This window comes from Spodoptera frugiperda, chromosome 8 (genome assembly GCF_023101765.2).
Source record: "Spodoptera frugiperda isolate SF20-4 chromosome 8, AGI-APGP_CSIRO_Sfru_2.0, whole genome shotgun sequence".
NCBI classification, from domain to species: domain Eukaryota; kingdom Metazoa; phylum Arthropoda; class Insecta; order Lepidoptera; family Noctuidae; genus Spodoptera; species Spodoptera frugiperda.
Genome location: NC_064219.1, coordinates 2,954,496 through 2,974,906, shown reverse-complemented (window position 1 = coordinate 2,974,906; position 20,411 = coordinate 2,954,496). Strand labels below are relative to the sequence as shown.

The 20,411-nt window shown below is 39.4% G+C and overlaps 3 protein-coding genes across 5 annotated transcripts in view; all 3 read left to right on the top strand.

Annotated features, from left to right (window-relative positions):
• The window catches only part of LOC118275365 (uncharacterized), a 28,903-nt gene extending 25,383 nt beyond the window's left edge, over positions 1–3,520 (top strand). The window contains exon 7 of the mRNA XM_035593286.2: positions 17–3,520. Coding sequence (XP_035449179.2) covers positions 17–48 — 32 coding nt within the window. The 3' untranslated portion in view covers positions 49–3,520. The remainder of the gene's footprint in view (positions 1–16) is intronic.
• A 480-nt stretch (positions 3,521–4,000) lies between these two features.
• Positions 4,001–10,400, top strand: LOC118275926 (dynein regulatory complex protein 9). 3 transcript variants are annotated; one of them, XM_050695684.1, is made up of 9 exons: positions 4,001–4,070; positions 5,932–5,993; positions 6,372–6,442; positions 6,685–6,853; positions 7,099–7,245; positions 7,785–7,890; positions 8,733–8,927; positions 9,308–9,439; positions 9,846–10,400. In XM_050695684.1, exons 1-9 carry the CDS (start codon positions 4,035–4,037, stop codon positions 10,047–10,049), a joined length of 1,122 nt encoding a protein of 373 aa, XP_050551641.1. In that variant the 5' UTR covers positions 4,001–4,034; the 3' UTR covers positions 10,050–10,400. The 3 variants fall into 3 exon arrangements, with proteins under 3 accessions (XP_050551641.1, XP_035449951.1, XP_035449952.1); XM_035594058.2 differs by lacking the exon at positions 4,001–4,070 and adding an exon at positions 4,433–4,707; XM_035594059.2 differs by lacking the exons at positions 4,001–4,070; positions 5,932–5,993 and adding an exon at positions 4,433–4,707.
• A 701-nt stretch (positions 10,401–11,101) lies between these two features.
• LOC118275591 (dynein regulatory complex protein 9) lies at positions 11,102–19,990 on the top strand. Its single transcript, XM_035593609.2, has 9 exons — positions 11,102–11,495; positions 11,984–12,075; positions 12,150–12,220; positions 12,507–12,675; positions 12,754–12,900; positions 12,983–13,088; positions 13,500–13,694; positions 19,103–19,234; positions 19,709–19,990. The coding sequence occupies exons 1-9, from the start codon at positions 11,367–11,369 to the stop codon at positions 19,901–19,903; spliced, it is 1,236 nt and encodes a 411-aa protein (XP_035449502.2). The 5' UTR covers positions 11,102–11,366; the 3' UTR covers positions 19,904–19,990.
• Positions 19,991–20,411: the final 421 nt, after the last annotated feature.

Below are 20,411 nucleotides of genomic sequence, written 5' to 3'. Positions count from 1 at the left end.
TGTCATTAATTTACAGAAGAACGCGGTCAGCCGTCATCAAGTAAGTGATGCCGGCCCCCGTGCGGTCTGCGGCCTGCGCACGCGCACCCCCAGCCAATGAGCGCAGACTGCCTAACTCCTAACACCGGTATTCTAAATTATATTAGAAGATTATTAAATTATGCGCTGCCGTTGTTGTTATAGTGTTGACAGTCATTGTTATATGTAGGAACAACTGTTTAAACCATTAACTGCCGAAAGAAAACTGTTGAAGGCAAATCTTCTGTGTTCCTGTGTTAAATAATATTACACTAATGTAGTTTTTTTAATTGGACTTCTGAAACAGTGTTTTTAGTCTTTTTAATGATGACGTTTTTAGTAATTTCAGATTATAACCTAATATTTTGCTGCTTAGCAAAAATGATTTCTAATGCAATGGTGATTAGATATACTTTTGCATGTTTCTGATTTAGGATTGCTATGACTTCATAGTTTGTTTAGGTTTTCTCAACTATTTCTTCTATTCGATTAATTATTTCATCATACTTCTTTATTAACTAGTTTTCTGAGTATAAAACAATTTAAACTCAAGTCGATTCGATTTTATACCTTATTCTCAAGAATTTTAGAGTTACTTTGCAATGTAAGTTAATTTTAACCTCCATTTAAATGGTCGTGAATTATTAAATTAAAAACACTGCTTCTAAAGTATTTTTAACATAGCAATTATTACTGAACTACTTTCGTTACTTTCGATATAAAAATAATACATTCAAAAATTGACCTTATATTTTAAAATTAATATTAATAGAAGATGTTTATTTCTCTCCCTTTCTTCTCTATAGCGAAGAAAAGAGACAGAAATATCCACAATTATGAACTGTCTGACTATAACAATGACAACACGATATGACTGCCTCACTTAGGCTTAAATAAATGTTTATATTAAAAAATATAATTATAGAATTGTGTGACGAGTGAATCTATATTAATCCAAGCAGTCAAGCGCGTACGCTGCATGTCAATGGTGACACTCGAAAAAGTACCTTAAATCCTAAGCTATAAGGTTTAAAGTTCCGCAACAATTAACTATTTACATTGGATGTCTATGGTGATACTTGAAAAATTACCTTAAATCCTATGTTATAGGGTTCAAAATTGAACACCAGTTGTCACCACTGCTAGTTTATACTAGATGTCAGTGGTGACACTTCAAAATACGACCTTAAATCCTATGTAACAAGGCTAAAAGTTGCAAAACAGTGTCACCACTGCCGTACAGTAAAAATAAATATAATTTTATATATTTAAATGTTTAATTTTCACGTCATGAGACACAAGAGTCATAAATATTAGATAGATTATATAAATGCTATAGATAGATGTAGATAAATTCAATATTTTATTATTATTGTATGGTTATGTTTTTCCATGCCCCTAAAGTATTAATTTTGTTGAAATATTTTTTATTTTGACGTGTCTTTGAGCTGCCTTCTTACTATAAAAACTCTTTTTTACAAACTCCATACATACACTATGTATGTATTGTTTGCATGAAATATATAACAACTATTTATTAATAGTTCTGGGGTAAAGTTAAACCAAAATGAGCCTTATATCTATAGTAATAAAGTAGCTAAAGACACATTGTCATAATTACGTTTAGTTTGTCTATATTTTGCAGAGTTATTCAATGTTTGAGCTAGTTCGCTGATGTTTGGTCTTCTCTTTACGTTAAAAAATGGTCTTTTAGACTGAATAAAATCTTTCTGGAGTTAGGTATTACCCTTTGTACAATATGTTTCTTAATCTTATTTGTTTTTGAACATGTTGAATCTTTCATTTATCATCGTTTAACATAGTTGTCAAACAAATCAATTAAATTCATTTACTTTTTCTCTCATAACTTTTGTTTATAATTATATCTATCTGTCTATCACATTATTATATTAAGAAAAGTGCCTTAAAGTCCACGTTTACACCTTAAATCCGAAAGTTCAAGCTTGGCTGATAGATAGATAATGCAAAATTATCCTTCATCCGTTATAATGTACCTACAGACAAATCAAACTACTCCTTTCTGTCAAATGTCTTTATTCAATTCTCAACTTTATGCTTTTAATATAAAGTTGAAAATGGAAAAATATGACAGATTGCAGAAGGCTGGATATTGTACCTATGTAAAAATTGTGTATTTGTTTCTATATTTCTTTCTCTTTTACTCAAACGTCAGTGAACAGTGAGAATGGCAAAGACTGAATACTGAATTCGACACGTGTATATGAGATTTCCTACAAATGTTCGACTGTTGAACTATTTTTGACCTTAAACACTTAACTTAAGGTTCAAAATCAACGTCAATCAGTCGACCGGACATTTTATTTATTTGCCTTTATTGCAAATGTTATTTATATTGATTAATTAATTTACTGGTTGAATTATAGTTTACTCAGTAAATTATTTATATTATTTTTTAATATACTCGGTTTTCTGTTCTACTGTTTAAAACTCGGAATGTTACCTTGTCAAACGATCGCACTGAAATATAATTATGGAGTAATTTTAAATGTTGCGGGTCTGTGTCACCTCTGCTAATCAAGTTTCTGTTAGCTCAACTGACATAATTATTACATATAGAAGATGAGTCAATTATCCACCAGTTAAGAGTAATCGAACCTTAATCAGTAGGCTTAGTACGAGATTGTTTTTCTTTTAACGAGAGCGCGTTCGGAGCTCTGATTGGTTGGTTCTTTTGAGCCGGTCAATACGAGCGCCGAATGCGCTCTCACTTCAACTTCTTTAAACGTAAAGCAAACTTGTACTAAGTGTACTGTATTGGTGAACCAGGTCCTCAGTTACACAGCGATTTCCACCGAGTTATAAAGGTTATAAAGCTAAAATATTAAGTTTTTATTTAGGTATGTGTTGTCACAAAACACCTTTCATGATCATGTGACGTTTAAAATACCTCTCACCGACATTTTTGTAAGAAATTGATGTAAATAAAAAAAAATATTTAAGAAAAAATTGAAATAAGGTTCGGGTTGATATGGACAGACGTTGATTGACACATGTAATGTATGTCTTTAGTTTGTTAAACAAAACATTTCATTTATATCAGCTTGTAAGACTCAGTTGACCTAAATCATCAGAGGCGCCATCTAGGCACAGCAAAATTATGTCTGTCAAACTGAACTGTCATCGCTCCAAACAATGTCTATTCATTTCAACCGTATTATGCATACTTAATTTTAATTTTATAAAGAAATGTTGTGTGTATAGTATTGAATTTTATACAAAATTAGTATAATTATTTTGTTTTTCCCTTTGTAACTTAAGTTTTAATTATGTGTATAAATAATCAATATTATGTAAGCTGTGTGATTTAATTTTATTAGTCGATTATCATTTTGTATATGCTGTATCGTTTATGACATTGTTGTCCTACAAATGTTTGTTATAATGTAGACCAAATTGACTTGTGTTAAGTCATAAATTATTTTGTGGACAGAGCCTGGTATTAAATTTTACATTGGAATTATTTCTTCTTTTATTTATACGACTACAATCTACATCTATAAACGTAGACCTCCCCCAATGACTGACTCAGTCTGGTGAACTCGATCTGTATCCTGTGGCTTTCTGAAGAAAGGGTCCTGACCATTGTCCACTTTGTGGACTTAATTCAAAAGCTTTTCTGGTCCATCGGTCATTTATACACCTTTTGTCTATCAAAGGGATAGACGGAGCTTTACACTTAAAATTATTTGCAATTTCTTTGATGGGATACGTTCGAACCCTATTACCATATGCTGAGTGTCTACTTTTGTCAAAATTTAGTGGCCTTGGAACTAACGACATTAGATGTAAGATAAATATTTGAAGAGCTTTTATGAAAATCCAATTAATCGGGTCGGCATCGCTTTGATATACATGTCGTATTGATTATATTATCACTGTAGGTTGCTAAGCTACGCAGTCATCATACATTGATAATGTTAGGTGCTGATAAACGTACGATATTGAAACATATTGGTGAAGCTTTCTAATGCAATATGAGCTTAAGCTTCAAGAATCGTAGCATTCAAATAGTAAGTTTTAATGCAGGTAAAAGTAACGGATAGTTGATAAGAGAGTCTTGTGATCTTGTGCTCATGTGGTACCTATGAGATTGGTACTTATCGAACTAGTTTTTGGGAGTATCTATCTCATCCCCCTCCTCACCCTTACTGCCTCTACGTCCAGGTGAAATGGTGAATTCTCAAACCAAGTATCAAAAATAGGTTGTAAAATATAACTATGCAGATAGAACTTGCGTAAGTAATAAGAATGTAATAAACTCGCGCGGAATGGTCGCCTTTTGGTTTAATTTTAAACCACAGACAATTTTTAAGCCATCCAACCTTTGAAACTTTTCTTATAGAAAATGTTGTTTATGAAAATGTCACTGAAACGTCAAAGTGACATACCGTTTCGTAACGGTCATAACCTTTGAAATGATTTTGTATTTTACAAATATCTTGAATTTGTTTAGACTTTTTACAAAAGTTTGTATGAGATCGATATATTTTTTTGCATAAATATATATTTAAATGTTATTGGTATATAAAACATTTTGAGGCTATCATGACTACTACTACTACTCCTCGCAAACGAAAGGGAAGTGATGACGATGAGCATGCTGGTAACATGTTTATCAAGAAAATTCCTGGCAGGCAGATACAAAAGGTGCGCAAAAAATTTAAATACATCTTTAGAAGGGCTGCCTGCAAGCCCCAAGTAAAACTTGCTTACCTTTAGGCTCTGGTATTCTACTCGTATACTTGGCTGATGGCCGCATCATCACAGACCGACAGGCGAAATAGCGGCTATATAATATTAAAAAAATTCTAATGCAGTGATGCCCAACTTTGATAAAAAAAAACCGGCCAAGTGCGAGTCGGACTCGCTCATGAAGGGTTCCGTAACAGCAAGTAGATGACATAATATAAAAGTTGTAAAATAACTTGGTTTTACATAGTGTTTGTATGAACGACAAAGTTATATTTGCGGTTTTTGAAAATGTTTTATTTCTTAAAAACTAATAATGATATCTCGTTCAAACCAATTTTCGTTGTTAGTTTCCATTGAAATCTACAGCATATATTTTTTTCAGTTTTCTCACTCTCTTATTTTAAAAGTTAGAGGGGGGGGGGGACACACATTTTTCCACTTTGGAAGCGTCTAACTTTCAAACGATTGATTTTGACGAAAAGTGATTTTAGGAACCTTAATGTCTTTTATAAAGACCTATCCATAGACATCCATCACGGATATGTAAGCTGAAAAAAAATTTTTTTTGAATCAGTTCTATGTATGGAGTGAAACCCTTTAATTTTTAAAATTTATTAATTTTTATTCAAAATTCGAATAGCGGTTACCGAAATACACCATCTTACAAAGTTTCAACTATGTAGGCCCAACAGTTTCGGAAATAAATGGCTGTGACATACGAACGGACGGACGGACAGACGGACCGTTTTTTGCCATTTGGCTACGGAACCCTAAAAATGTTCCTTGTCCCTAATTAGCGCTACAATATCTACATGCACTGCCAGATACGATCTAGTAGGGTACTTGCCTATCTTTTTTTCGGAGATTTGACAATGACTGGGGCTTTTCCCGCCTTGGCGAGGCGAGAGAGGGTCAGACGGACTTTTACTGACTAAAAAACTCCCTTAGTATGACTTCGTTTTACGTTAAATGAAAAGAACCGAGAGCGCGTCAAGCGCTCTGATTGGCCGGCTCAAATTAACCAACTCATCAGAGAGCCGAACACGCTCTTATTTCTTACTAAGATTACTTCTTAGTCCTGCTTCAAGCCGGAGCCCCGATAACTGGCTAAATCTTCCATAGCTCCAGAGTAGATAACTACCTACTGATGAAGCAGTGAACTATAATGTTGTTTTACAGAACATCGAAAGTGATGACAGCACCAAACTCTCTGGGCTTTATAAACAGGAGCCTATCTACTGGTTAGCAATAAACTACATAGCTACTTCTAACCTAAGTAAAAGTAATAAAAGTTCTTACTCGCGTCATTTCTTCTGAATACAATAAGCAGCCTTTCAAATCATCACAATTATACATGCCGTGTATAATTGTTGTAATAATGTCATAAGTTGAGATTTGTAGAAAAGCCTAAGCTGCCCAAGTAATGAAATATACTCAAAAAATAAAAAGGATAGCAATTAATAACTGCTAGTGCTGTGCGTAGTAATTAATAAAATATATCGATGTCGATAAAGGAGAGTGGAAGGAGGGTAGAGAGGCCTTTGCCCTGCAATGGGACGAGTACGGCTATAAATAAAATAAATAAATTCATAAATAATTATTAACGCCCATTTTTACAGTCTTCCATATTATCAAGCTACAATGTTTGCCTGTGCAATAGAAGATTGTTTAGCACAAGTGCGAATATTGGGTGAGTGATTTATATTGTTTTTTTTAAGCAACCTTAATCATTTCTCAATGTCCAGCGTGGGGCTTGGAGTTCAATACCCAAGCGAGTAAGGTATTAATGACATTTAAGGCATCTAAAACAAATAATGGGACTCAAAACATACGTTTAATACGTACACTTCTACTTATCACTATGGAGAAAAGTAGAGTGAACGAAACGTTATGCTATGTAGTAAAGTCCTAATATTATCTATTACCATACAGCTGAATGCAATAACCAGTTACGTTTATTAAAAACGATGGCTGACATCGGTATTCTGCGAGCGAAGAAATATCAAATAAAAACTGTCGAAAATAGGGAGGATCTGACCAGGATCAACACCAAAGATCTGGGAAGTATGCAGTACAAGTTGGACAAACTTGTTGCTGACAGGTAAATGAACTGTCTTACGATTTACTTTCAGAAGAATGCTTTGCTAGGACACTCATCTGATGTGCAAAGTTCTATTTTGTAGGTAAACGAAGCGACTGACCGAAAAACAAAAATGACTTACCATTTCGATGAGGGAAATACACATCTAAGCTCGACGTAGTTCCTTTTGTCAGTGTCAGTAACACTAATAACGCCAGTCAATAATATAACCTGCTTAAAACTAGACACAATGTTGTTCTTTTCAGATTATACTTTCAAGAAGTACTGGAGGAAACATACCAAGAGTTGGCACAATACAGATGTTTCAGTGTGCTAATTAGTTGCAACAAGGAAGTAGAAGAACGAGAAGTATACAGAATGTGGCTCACTGAAGAAGAAGCCAAAAACAAAGTGTTAGTACAAAAAAATTACATTATTCCGTGTTTTTATCATGACGGCAATGTTTATTATCAAATCTGCAAATGAACCAACACCAGATCTCAGGGCTGTATATACATAGCTGCTATGTATTCGAGAATTGTTTCATTTTTTTTACATTTTATGGGTCGACGTTTAGCCGCTTTCTCGCCTGATGATGTAGCCTACGATGCAGCACGTCTGCCCATAAGCAACCTATTCACTGGGGTTTTGAAGACTCCCAGGTTATACCCATTAGGAAACCCAGACTCCAGCAAAGAGTTCCACTCCCTAGCAGTTCGCACTGGGTGGGATATCTACCATGAAGCGTGACGCTTCGCCAATTGCCTTGTGGTTCTATGATGGAAAGGACTAGGGGGTATCAAGTAGTGCATTCTCCCGCACATTCTCCTCTTTTTTCTCAAATATTTTCACCATATTATCTGCTATCACTAGTTTTTATTTACGTACACTTATGCTTACAACGCCACCCATCTAATGTATTCTATTTTAATCCCTCATTTGATATCAATAGCTCTCGACGTGAACTGATGAAGCAACTAAGACTACAGCGAATTCATATTAAAACGGTCGCTTACGACACAGATGTCGTTATAGAACAACTTAAGAGTAAAATTGAAGTGAGTAACGCTATTCTTTTTATCTGCTTTATACTGTGATACCTCGGACTTACGCGACAGGTGGGTCCAAGCGGTTGCCGCGTAAGTCGAATTCGCGTAAGTCGGGGTTCAACGTTGCATATAAAATGTTAGGCTCAAATGATTCATTTTTCTTTCTTTTAGATGACATAATAAGAGATTATAAGTAAAACGCATTGCGCACGTAAAATAATTGCACGCGGAACGTTTAAACCTATAGCACATTGATCACTGAGTGAGCGGAGCGAGAATGCCGTTGCACGCGGTAATCAAAATGAAAAACCGCGTATCTCCGAATTCGCGTAAAACGGGATAGCGTAAGTCGGGGTATTACTGTATTTTCAAATTAACTAACAGCATAGCACAAAGTCTGGAGGTCTGATCGGTTTAAGGCAATAGGTTCACCACTTATCACGAGTTACATTGTAACGTATGTTGGGGGATAAAAAGGTGCAACGTTTATTTGCTTTTGGTCAGAATGACAGAAATATAATCTTAGTTCGCTGACAAAAATCGCTGAACTGAACTTTTTCTTACTCTATTTGTGGATAATGTCGCCATTGCATAATGTCCCCGGAACGGCGGACTATCTAGCGGATTTACCGGGGCTTCGGCTCGAAAAGCAGGAATAGGAACGCGGTGGTTTTTAGTCAGTAAGAGTCAGACACTCCCGCTCGCCTCGCCCAGGGCGGGAAAAGTCAATGAATTATTTCCCCCCCCCCCCCCTAAAAAAATTCTTAGTATCCAGTTAATCCAACCACTGTTGTTTATTATACTCTACTTGTTGTTGTAGTTGTTTATTATACTTATTTTTAAATGTTCAGGACGCAGCATTGAATTCAGAGATAAGAGAAAGGTACGTTACCAACTGGCAATGCGCACGCACTGAACAGCACACACAAAGAATTGAAGATACAGAGTCGGGGCCTTCTACTGCTATAGCCTACTTCCGAAACAGAAGCGATCAAGAACAGAGAGTGCACGCAGAAATAGACCTGCTCGTGAATATTTTTATCAATGTATGACATTATACTAAACTAAGCTTTTGTTATATTTTCAGAAAAAAGTCAGGACATCAATGTTAAGCTCCAGCATAAGTCCACAGACTCGCATCGTACACATTCCGTATGACATTATCAGTACACATCGCATGTAGACATTGCCGATGTTGCGGTCCGTACGATGCGGATCAGTGGACGCAGTTGTATGAGTTTCTATACAACACAAACTAAAATCCGTTGCGTGCGATGCAGGCCTGTGGACGCTTGCCTTTATTTGGGATTTTGTATAGAGCTTGTCAAATAAATTGAAATTAATACTTTTATTATTCAGTTTTGGTCTACCTGTTCTTTGAAATATAATAGTGTAGAATTTTTTATAGTTAAAGTTTATCCCACAGGAGACTCTGACACAGGTGGAAAATTGGATGAACAAGTATGACACGGATATGGAAGCAATAGACTTAAAAATCACTATAATGAAGAACAAGTATCAAGATGAAGTCGCCAGGAGAAAGGGCATGGAGGAAGATGTAAATATGCTGTGCTTGTTATTTACCATTATTCATCCACTAGTTCCTGCAGTAGTATATATAGACTGCCTATATGGCCTGCTTAAATATGTTTGAAATAGAAGAATATGACCTACAAATAGGTTTAACGTAGGAACTTAATTTATGTAGATGTAAGAAAAGTGACGTAATGAATTCAAAATAATTTAAATTTAAATAACACCCCATCAGACACGCTACAAACAAGGATGACAATGATAATAATTGTTTTTAAAAGTTTACTGTATAGATGCTTAATTGTATACAAATATTTTGAGCAATATAAGCTACTACTACTACTAACAAAATCGGCTACAACATAATACATTTTATCAGTTAGTATCAAACGATTTACCCTAAATAATAATTCGTGTATTTTTTCCTCTAGCTGGCTCACCACGATGTTCAAATGACACAATGGAACGACTTCAAAGACGCCCGTGAGAAGGCTCGGCTGTACAGGAAGAAGATGACTGAGTCTGCCATTATTGTCCAAGCGTGGTGGAGAGGTCTACTCGTGCGACTTGAAATGGGCCCGTACAGGCCCAAGAAGAAGCCGGGCTTCAGGCCAGACAAAGGAAAAAAGAAATAATAATTATATCGCTTATGTATCTATCTATTCATTACTAAACTTGCGTTTTTTTTGGACCTCCCTACATTAATTCAAATATTTTATAGCTCTATACTTACAACTAACAACTTTTCCGAACGTCTGAGTGATTGTTTAAAAAAATCGATAAAACTATCGATATAGCATATTGCCATTTGGCATCCCTATTAGTATAATGGCGTTTTAATTTTCATTTACTTTATTATAATGTTGTTAAATATTTACTAGGTACTTATTATTTATTTTTTAATTTATTTATGTTATAGTTTTGTTAATTTAAATATAATTTTTAATTATTTTTAGTTCAATTGAGATATTAAACGTATTACCTAATTCGATGTTTTTTTTTTGTAAGATATAATTATACAATATAATAGGTACTGCGGTTTTTTTTTACCTTTTCACGAGTTTATCCTAACTATCGTAATCATTTCGCAATCAATCGCAATAAATTAATACCAGAGACTTGAACTAAACTTCATAATATTACTAGTTTATTGCTTTGAGGTCAAACTAACCGGGTAGGTTTACCTCCTTACTAAACCAACCTTTTTTGAACGATAAAAATCAGAACTTCAAAAATAGAATTCTAATAATGCCTGAAACACAATTGCGACTACACGATTTTAAATTATTTATTCTTCTGGTCTTAGTATAGTATAGACGTCAGATATTCGAATTTTATCTGTATAAGCCTGTGTGGTATAGGCCTGTGCCTATACCACCCGCTTTTTTAACTTGCCAGGTAAATAGGCGTTAATTACATCAGTTTGCAAGTGTTTAGAACTTCCGTTCTGATAACCAACAGTGGCAACAGTGAAATTCGGTGAATTTTTATAACGGACTACAGTATAATCTCGAGTAAGTACCTAAAAGATCTGTGTTTCCTGATGGGTATAACTTGGTCACTTCAAGGCCCGAGTGAATAGGTTGCTTATGGGCAGACGTGCTCCACCGTAGGCCGTATCATCACTTAAACGTCGACCCATTAAATGTAAAAAAAAAAAAAAGATAAATCAGCATTTTCTTGGTCTGTCTCAGGAATCCAAGCTGCGACAAACTGTATCACCCATGACGTGAGATGTGCGAATCTTGAGACGACTAAAAGTCGCCCGTCTGAGCCCAATTTTATTTGTTTCTATCAATGTCACTATTATAAAGTCTTGTCACGATACTTCAAATTCTTACTTATTGTATTGTGATTGCAGTTTTTGAATAAACATTAAGGAAGTTCTTAGAAATATTTTTATTTAAGTGATTAGTTTATTTGTTACAAAGAGTTTTAAGAAGTTAGTGAAAATGGCGGCCCCTATTCCTGGACGGCAGCAACGAATTCTGAGCACTGTTACGGACACTTGGGGACAAGGAACGGTGTACGAGTATGACTATGAGGAAGAAACATTGGAAGCCAAGCGGTCCGTTATAAAGGTGTGTACCTACACATTTGCACGGATTAAGTAAGGGTCCACCACACACGCCGTTTTACTGGAGTGCGCAGTCCATAGTGTGGTAGGTTATTCCTGGAATAATAAGCTCGGCTTGCATAAGCTAGTAAAACTGTGCAAGTCAAGTTTGGGCAGTCTAAATCTTCAGCAAGTCAATGATTCTACAAGCCGCGCTTTCAGAGCTGTGCGAGGCTACAGACTTTGTTCTTCTTTGTGTATTGGAAAAAGATAAATAGTGTTAAAAGATCATTCAATTGATACATGGTATGTGAATTATAATATGCAGCAGGTAAATAGGTACTTGCTTAGAGCAAACTAAAATAATATTATGTAGTATTTTATTATATAGAAAACTTAACATGAGAATTTAGTCACACCTGTAGTGCTGTCAATTGTCATGCAAGAATCGATATCGATAGTTAAATTATGTAGAATCGAATTCAATCGTATTCAATCTATTTTTTCTTGTAGAGATCAAGATCAAGATTAGATCAGAAGATATCAGAAATTGCAGAAGAAGTTGAGATTACTTCTGAAGATTTTGAATCTGAAGTGGAGAACAAGTATTATTGTTTAATTTTGTGCTTAAATAAATACCTAAAGAAATGTATGTATTTCACAAATGTATTTTTTATAGGTTGCCCTTCCTGATGTCAGCATTTTTTGCTACTATCTTTGAAGATATACTGGCACAAGTAGGGATTTTGGGTATGAGCAATCTAATTGTATGTCTAATTAATGTTTGCAAAAAACAAATACTCGGGTGGGCTTAATGCCCTTGGTATTTTCTGCGGTTTACCGACTTGTGTTTCTCAGGGTAACAGAGACAGGAGATGTAATCGTTATATTATTTTGATAAATAATTCCTTTATCCCAAATACAGCCAGTATTTGGGACAAGGATATGATTATAGTAGATAAAGGTTATTTGTTAGTAGGCGTAGTAGTTACATACATTACCCTGGTACCTAACTAACATATATCTCCTTTCTTAGAAAATTGCAATAATGGTTTAAAAATCGTAAAGACTATGGCGGAAATTGATCATTTGAAGGCTCTAAAATATAATGTGCGTCAGAGTCAAGTAAAAGATGAGCTCGATGGAGTTAACTCTCAAAACATCAACAGTATGATTTTTAAGATTAGAAAGTTAGATACGGATAGGTAAATATTAAAATTCAATGTCACTATTGTACCCAATCTGATGCGATAAATTTTACCACATTATAATTTTTTTTCTAGAAAATTTTTGAAGAATATCATGACTGCAACGTACTTATCGTTGGCACAAACCCGCACCTTTGAGCCACTTTACCAATGTATCAATTCAATTTTGGAGTTGGACGAATACCGTGCACAATTAGCAGAAGAAGAAAATAAAAATAAGATGTTAGAATTATTTTTTTGGTTTTTTAAGTTTACTTCTGTTTTTGACAATACAGATTTGAATATGATAATTATTTATTTACAGTATTCGTAGAGAACTGAGCAGACAAGTGAGACAGCAACATATTCATATAAGAACTGCTGTGTATGATACCGACGTAGCTATTGATAAACTAAGAACCCAAGTGGAAGTAAGTTTATTTTTCTAATTCATTGTAATATTTTAGATAATTATTTCTATTAATGGTCCTGGCTATTTAATGGTCCTACATACATACCTAGACACACACAAGTGTAACTGAACATTGTTTAATTCTTTATATCTGTTGCTTACTCGTATTTTTGGTCACGAACCTATTTTAATTTTCTCAATACCTTAAGAGATTTTTAGAATTTCTTCCTTATTGCAGAACTGCATTATTCCACTCAAAAGCAATTTCAGCTTTCTGATTCCTTTAACTTGAATTCTTTTTTATCATTAATTCCGTAAGTTTTGTGTCTGGAAATCTGGAAATAATCCTGACAGAGTAAGAGTACATACGCGAAAGAAATTAATATAATTAATCGTAGATACAAAACTTCTAATAGTGCTTATATTTTAGGATTCGGTTTTGTACTCTGAAGTCCGTAGTCGCTACATAGATAACTGGCAAAACGCAAGGACGGAACAACATCATCAAAGTATTTTTGATATTGAAAATAAGCCAGCATCTTCCATTGAATATTATAAAAAAAGAAGTGATCAAGAAATAAGGATTCATACGGAAGTGGAGAATCTGGTTACGATTGCAATCAACGTTAGTAAGATGTTGATGTTTCTTTAATTATGAAAGTGTAATAGATATTATTATACATATGTAGCGAGAATATCATCCGTCGCGTCGTTTACGTGCTGTGTTATAACGAGAATATCATCCGACGCGTCGGTTACGCGCTTCGCGCGCTAACGCAAGCCGCCGCGTTCCCACCGCTCCTCACGTCGCCAGTCGGCCCTACACGCCCGTAGTGAAAGCACATACGCGCGCGACTGCGTCGCGCGGCGTCCTACCTTGTACCTAGATTATTGTTTGAACTATATTACTGCTGTCTGTGTGTTACCTAATTGTGATTGTCACTAACTGTGTAATTATAATATAATAAACTTTTGTACATCCATTACAAAAATTGCGCCCAACTCGTGGCTCGTGCTCGAAAGTACCTACGCGAGTGCGAACGTATTCCACGCTCCGTTGAAGTCTGTTGTGTACCTACTGTACCGAGGCTGTAACCGTCGTGTCTCGAGAAGATGCCGAAAACACGCGGACAGACGGCCATCGAGAACCGCAGTAGCGATAGTGACGAAGAGTTCACGGATACGCGAGTGGCGGGAACCGCCGCGGACGACAACATGGCGGCGGCGTCACCTACCACAACGGACCGACGCGATACGAATATGATCACAATGACGGAAGACCAGCTATCTAGGATCCTGGCCAGCGTGATGAGGGGGTCGACTCAACCTCCTGCTGCAGGAGTGCACGCGGTGCACACTGCGCAGAGCAATTTTACCCGGTGCACGGCTCGGTTCGATGGAGCCGCCTGCAACGCCGACGTCGTGGAAGCGTTCATCGAGAGCGTGCTCGTCTACAAGGAGTGCGCAGGCGTCTCAGACGACCACGCGTTACGAGGACTGCCGATGCTGCTGACCGGAGACGCCGCCGTGTGGTGGCGAGGAGTGCGACCTACGGTGGAGAGCTGGGACGACGCGTTACGCCGGCTGCGCTTCATGTACGGCGCGGCGCGCCCAGCCCACAGGGTCTTACGCGACATATTCGCGACAGAACAAACTAGTGAAAGTGCCGACGTATATATTTCGCGTGTGCGTGCTAACATTTCGCGGTTACCATATCCTTTATCAGAACAAATGCAACTCGATATAGTGTATGGCCTGTTACACCGTAGAATCCGTAAACGTGTTCCGCGTGATAGCGTAAGTAGTGTCGACTGTCTGCTTGAGAGAGCTAGGTACGTAGAGGAGACGCTGGGCGAAGCGAACCAACCTAGTACATCGTCTAACAATAATACCGCGAACACGAATTTACGTAATAAAGATAACCCTTCAACCTCGACCGGTAAAAATATTAACCCGCAAACGGCTACGTTGAAAAATGTTAACCCTCAAACGACCACGTCCGACTCTAGTTCGAACATAGATTGTAGTAGCGCGACTTCTAAACGTGTTAGACCACGCTGTGCACGCTGCAAACGTTTCGGACACACGATGGACGAGTGTAAGTCGAAAGGTAATGAGTTAGCTTGTTATGGTTGCGGTCGTGAAGGCGTTATTCGGTCGAAATGTCCCACTTGTAAAGGCAAGTGCAAGGAAGACGCACCAGCCGCGGCCGCCGACGGGAAGGTAAGTTTCCAAAGTGCTTATACACACGATTCCTCCACGTCGCAGCCGACGATAAATATTGAAGTGGCATCGTTATTAGGTGTCGCTGTGCTTGATACCGGCGCTACCGAAAGCTTAGCTAGCCCCGGTTTGTATGCTATTTTGTTGAAGAACGGGACTAGTTTTACACCGGCCCGCCGCACGATAGGGTTGGCCGACGGGACCCAACATACACGTGACGTGTTGTTGTGCGATACGAATGTTGTAGTACAGGGACGTACTGTACCTACAACATTTATTGTTATACCAGGGGCGGAGAATAGGACGCTTCTCGGACAAGATTTTATTACGAAATCTGGTATTTTGCTTGACCTTCAACGTGGTTGTTGGTATTTTTCAGATTTGACAAAGATGAAGGTACCCTTTGTGCGCTCTTACAGTCTTATGTCCACCAGTGACGCAGAGCTGATGCAGGTTAACACCACCGGCCTGGCACTGAGAGAAAACGAGGGATCTAAGCTGTCACCTGCTCAGAGGACGCAGCTCAACCAGCTTATAATATCTAAGGCTGCGCGCTTCGCCACCGAGGGACCAGCTACATCTTACGCTACTCACCACATTCGAGTAGGCGAGAGGCAGGAGCCTACCGCCTCACCTCCCTACCGGATGTCGGCAGGTAAGAAGCAGCTGCTGGACGGTGAGCTCGAGAAGCTGCTGCGAGCAGACGTTATAGAGGAGTGTGAGTCGCCGTGGGCCGCGAACGTAGTGTTGGTGAAGAAGAAAGACGGTGGCGTCCGGTTATGTGTGGATTACCGCAAGCTCAATGCTGTGACGGAGCCTGACCGGTACCCATTGCCGCGCATAGAAGACGTTCTTCATGCCGCGAAGACCACCGCCTACATGTCAACGCTCGACCTTCATTCTGGCTATTTCCAGGTAAGTGTCGCAGAAGAGGACCGCGACAAGACCGCGTTTGTTACGCCCTCTGGCACCTACAGGTTTAAGAGAATGCCCATGGGATTGCGCAACTCCGGTGCCACGTTCCAGAGACTGATCGACCGGTTCCGGTCGAACCTGGTTGTACCAGCGCGGACACTCGAGACCAGTGACGGCGCTGTGACGTCCTCAGACCCCCGAGGTGGTGGTAGATCGGTAAGTATCCTAGGCTACCTAGATGACCTGATTGTTCTGTCGCCCACATTTGAAGAACACCTCGAGGATCTGGAGGCAGTCTTCGATAGGCTGGATAAATTTAATCTGCGTGTTAACCGCAAGAAAAGTTGTTTTGCCTGTGATTCGGTGCGTTTCCTGGGTCACATCATTGTACCCGGTGGTTTGCAGGTAGACCCGGAGAAGACCTCAGCCATAGCTGACATGCCTGCCCCGAAGAACGAGAGGCAGCTTAAAGGTTTCTTAGCTACGTCAAGCTGGTTCCGGCGATTTGTGCCGAATTACGCCGCTGTCGCGAAGCCTTTAACTGACCTTCTCAAGAAGAATAGCTCGTGGAGGTGGCATGAGGAGCAGCAGGCTGCGTTCGAGCACATCAAGAGACTCCTGGTCACCGCGCCCATACTCCGTCAAGCCGACGAAGGTAAGCCCTTCTCTCTTAATACCGACAGTAGTGGTTACTGTCTCGGAGCAGTTCTGATGCAGGGGAGGGCCCTGACGAGAGGCCTGTGGAGTACGCCAGTCGGTTGCTGTTACCGGCTGAACGCAACTATACCACCACGGAAAGGGAAGCGCTAGCTGTGGTCTGGGCGGTGACTAAATTCAGGGGCTACATCGAAGGGTCAGAGGTCATCGTTAAGTCTGATCATCAACCCTTGCGTTGGTTGATGAGTTTGAAGTCCCCCAGTGGCCGTTTGGCAAGGTGGGCATTGACCCTTCAGGCTTTTAACTTACAGATACAGTACACCCCCGGTAAGGTGAACGTGATCGCAGACGCGCTAAGCCGCCCCGCCTGCTGTGAAAAGGACCCAGGTGGATGCGAGGTATGCTTAGTGACTGTAGATATACCGCACAGGGCACCTGCCGACGTACGTGATAACCAGCTCAAAGACCCCGAGCTGAAGACGATCGTAGAGGATCTGGAGGACTCCGATCCGTCTAGGGGGAGGGGCTGGTCAGAACGAGGTTATCTGATGTCTGATGGAGTATTGTATCGGTGTGCACCCGAGGCTGACGACGCTGACTCCGCTTGTCTCGTGGTACCGAGTCATGAAAGAGAGGGCATCCTTGCTGACTTCCATGACGCTCCCACCGCAGGTCATTTCGGTGTTGAGAGAACCCTGCAGCGCATCAGAGCTCGCTACTTTTGGGTAGGTATGAGAACCTTCGTTGCTGACTATGTTAGACGTTGTGCTGCTTGTCAGCGTTATAAAGCAGACAACAAGAAGCCTGCAGGACTACTGCAGACGCCTGCTGCGACTCGCCGGTTCGAGGTCGTGTCAGTAGATTTGTTTGGACCTTTGCCGAAGACGGCTAAAGGTAACCGTTGGATTCTTATTATAGAGGACGTGTGTACTCACTGGGTTGAGTTGTTTGCGTTGGAGACCGCCACCAGCGTAGAGTGCGCTGAAATTTTAATCGGCGAAGTCTTCTTGAGGTTTGGAGTCCCGCGTAGGATGGTCAGCGACAACGGAGTTCAGTTCGTAGCTGAGGTGATGCAACAGGCATGTCACGTGATGGGTATCAAACAGTCTTTGACGCCGTTGTACCACCCGGAAAGCAACCCCGTTGAACGCAAGAACCGGGACCTCAAACCCCAGTTGGCAATTCTGGTGGGGAAGGACCACGCCTCTTGGGATCGCCATCTCGCAGCTATAAGGTTTGCGATGAATTCAGCCGTGACAGCGAGTACGGGGTTTTCACCGGCTTTTCTTACCTTCGGAAGGGAGCTGCGCGCACCATCTGACGTCGTGGCTGATATGAAAGCCATCGTGGATAACGATAATTTCGTACCGAGTATTACGCCTTACCTTCGTAGGTTGTCGACAGCGCTTCTAGATGCCAGGGATGTCCATGAGCAGGCCCAGTCCATCAGGAAGAAGTATGCTGATGAAGGTAGACGTACGCCTCCGGATTATAAGGTAGGTGACCTTGTCCTCCTAAAGACGCAGAGTATGAACGACGCAGGCCGTGGACAAACCGCGAAGTTCATCCCTAGGAGAGACGGCCCGTATCGTATTCGGGAAGTGGTAAGTCCCACCACTTATGTTATCGAGGGACTTACGCGAGCTGAACACATTGGACGGTACCATGTGTCACACTTAACGCCATTCGTCGGCGACATCGTGTCTCCGGTTCGTGAGAAGCGCAAGCGTGGTCGACCCCGTAAATTCGATGCTAGTCCGAACGCGAGGGCGCTATGTCCGAACTAGAGGGGAGTGTGTAGCGAGAATATCATCCGTCGCGTCGTTTACGTGCTGTGTTATAACGAGAATATCATCCGACGCGTCGGTTACGCGCTTCGCGCGCTAACGCAAGCCGCCGCGTTCCCACCGCTCCTCACGTCGCCAGTCGGCCCTACACGCCCGTAGTGAAAGCACATACGCGCGACTGCGTCGCGCGGCGTCCTACCTTGTACCTAGATTATTGTTTGAACTATATTACTGCTGTCTGTGTGTTACCTAATTGTGATTGTCACTAACTGTGTAATTATAATATAATAAACTTTTGTACATCCATTACACATATAGAATAATTGATAACAAATGAAGTAAATAATTAACACAGGAACCATCCTGTCCACAATTACATACTACATGGGTTTATTAATATTTCATTTTAGTTTGTAGTTAGCTAGCTCTATTTGAATTATTTTATTTTAAGGAAATATTGCAACGAATTGAATCGTGGATGGACAAATATGATAAAGATATGGAAAAGATTGATCTTGATATACAAAGAAAGAAAAATGATTACCAAAACGCGCGTGACAGAAGAGTGCATCTTGAAGAGACGGTTACTATGATTGTATTTTTGTGGTTGTTAGATATTGAAAAACATCTTTTTATCAATCTGGGCAAAGGTTTCTCAACACGGATAAGGAATAGATTATAGACATTAATCCCCACCGCGCTCGTTCAAGGTCCAAGGTGGCTTGGTGATTTCAAACTCATAATTGAATATGTACAGGCGATTACATATCATTGATATAACTTAGAAAGTACATCTAAGGCCCAGGCCATACTATGGTTTTCCCGCGTGCGACTTAATTAATTACAAAATCACCCCACATGCTATAGTTTTAAAACTTGAAACCGCCCGTGATGTTTTTAAACTTAAGTCTGAGTCTTCTGATAAGAACTGCAAATTTTGCTATGTGCAGCCCATAGCCTAACTTAGAAAAAAACACTTTGGTGCTCACCAGGTTTTGAACTCTTAAGAAGCGATACAATTACCTAGTACTTACATTTTGATTTGGTATTTTTTCAGTTGGCGAAACATGAAGTGCAAATGAAGCAATGGAACGACTTTAAGGAAGAACGAGAGAAAATACGTGCTTACCGTGCGAAGATGACAAAATCGGCTATAATCGTGCAAGCTTGGTGGCGCGGCTTACTTGTCCGCTTAGAACTCGGACCGTTCAGACCTCGCAAACCTAAACACGCTGCTAAGAAGAAGTTTTAAACCATAAAAAATAATAATACTGAAGTAGTAATTTTATTTTATGTCATTTAGTACTCTTATTGTTAGTTAATTTATTTAATAAAGTTATTTTACACTTGCAAAGTTTTTAATTGACATCCATTTATAGTCTTGCTGGGTGTGCTTCATACAGGTAACGAAGCATGGAATTAAGTCGGTATCTTATGTGATGAGGGACCCTGGTTTTACCAAGTCGTATCCAATACAATGTAGGTATAGCAATTTTCTAGTATCTTAAACATTGTAATAGTGGAAGTCTCTGTTAACGCAATGGAATGAATGAATGTGAATACGACCGTGGTGGTCTCCCAACAGAGTATCCCTATGTTCAGACAGTTTAACTCTTGAGATAAACTGTCTGAACATAGGGTATAGTATTTTGATAACGCGCGGTTACCACCAGAATATATGCATTTTATATACATTTTATTCAGACCGTAATATCACATTGTAAAGTAAAATGCAGGTAGTTGTAAACGCGCGCTTACGG

Excerpts from the sequence above, each read along its gene's own strand:
- LOC118275926 (XM_035594058.2), top strand. The coding sequence starts at position 4,606 with ATGACTACTACTACTACTCCTCGCAAACGAAAGGGAAGTGATGACGAT. Across the intron at positions 5,994-6,371 it reads AAACAGGAGCCTATCTACTG|TCTTCCATATTATCAAGCTA; the intron begins GTTAGCAATAAA and ends CCATTTTTACAG. Across the intron at positions 8,928-9,307 it reads TCGTGAATATTTTTATCAAT|GAGACTCTGACACAGGTGGA; the intron begins GTATGACATTAT and ends TTTATCCCACAG.
- LOC118275591 (XM_035593609.2), top strand. The coding sequence starts at position 11,367 with ATGGCGGCCCCTATTCCTGGACGGCAGCAACGAATTCTGAGCACTGTT. Across the intron at positions 12,076-12,149 it reads GAATCTGAAGTGGAGAACAA|GTTGCCCTTCCTGATGTCAG; the intron begins GTATTATTGTTT and ends TATTTTTTATAG. Across the intron at positions 19,235-19,708 it reads GAGTGCATCTTGAAGAGACG|TTGGCGAAACATGAAGTGCA; the intron begins GTTACTATGATT and ends GTATTTTTTCAG.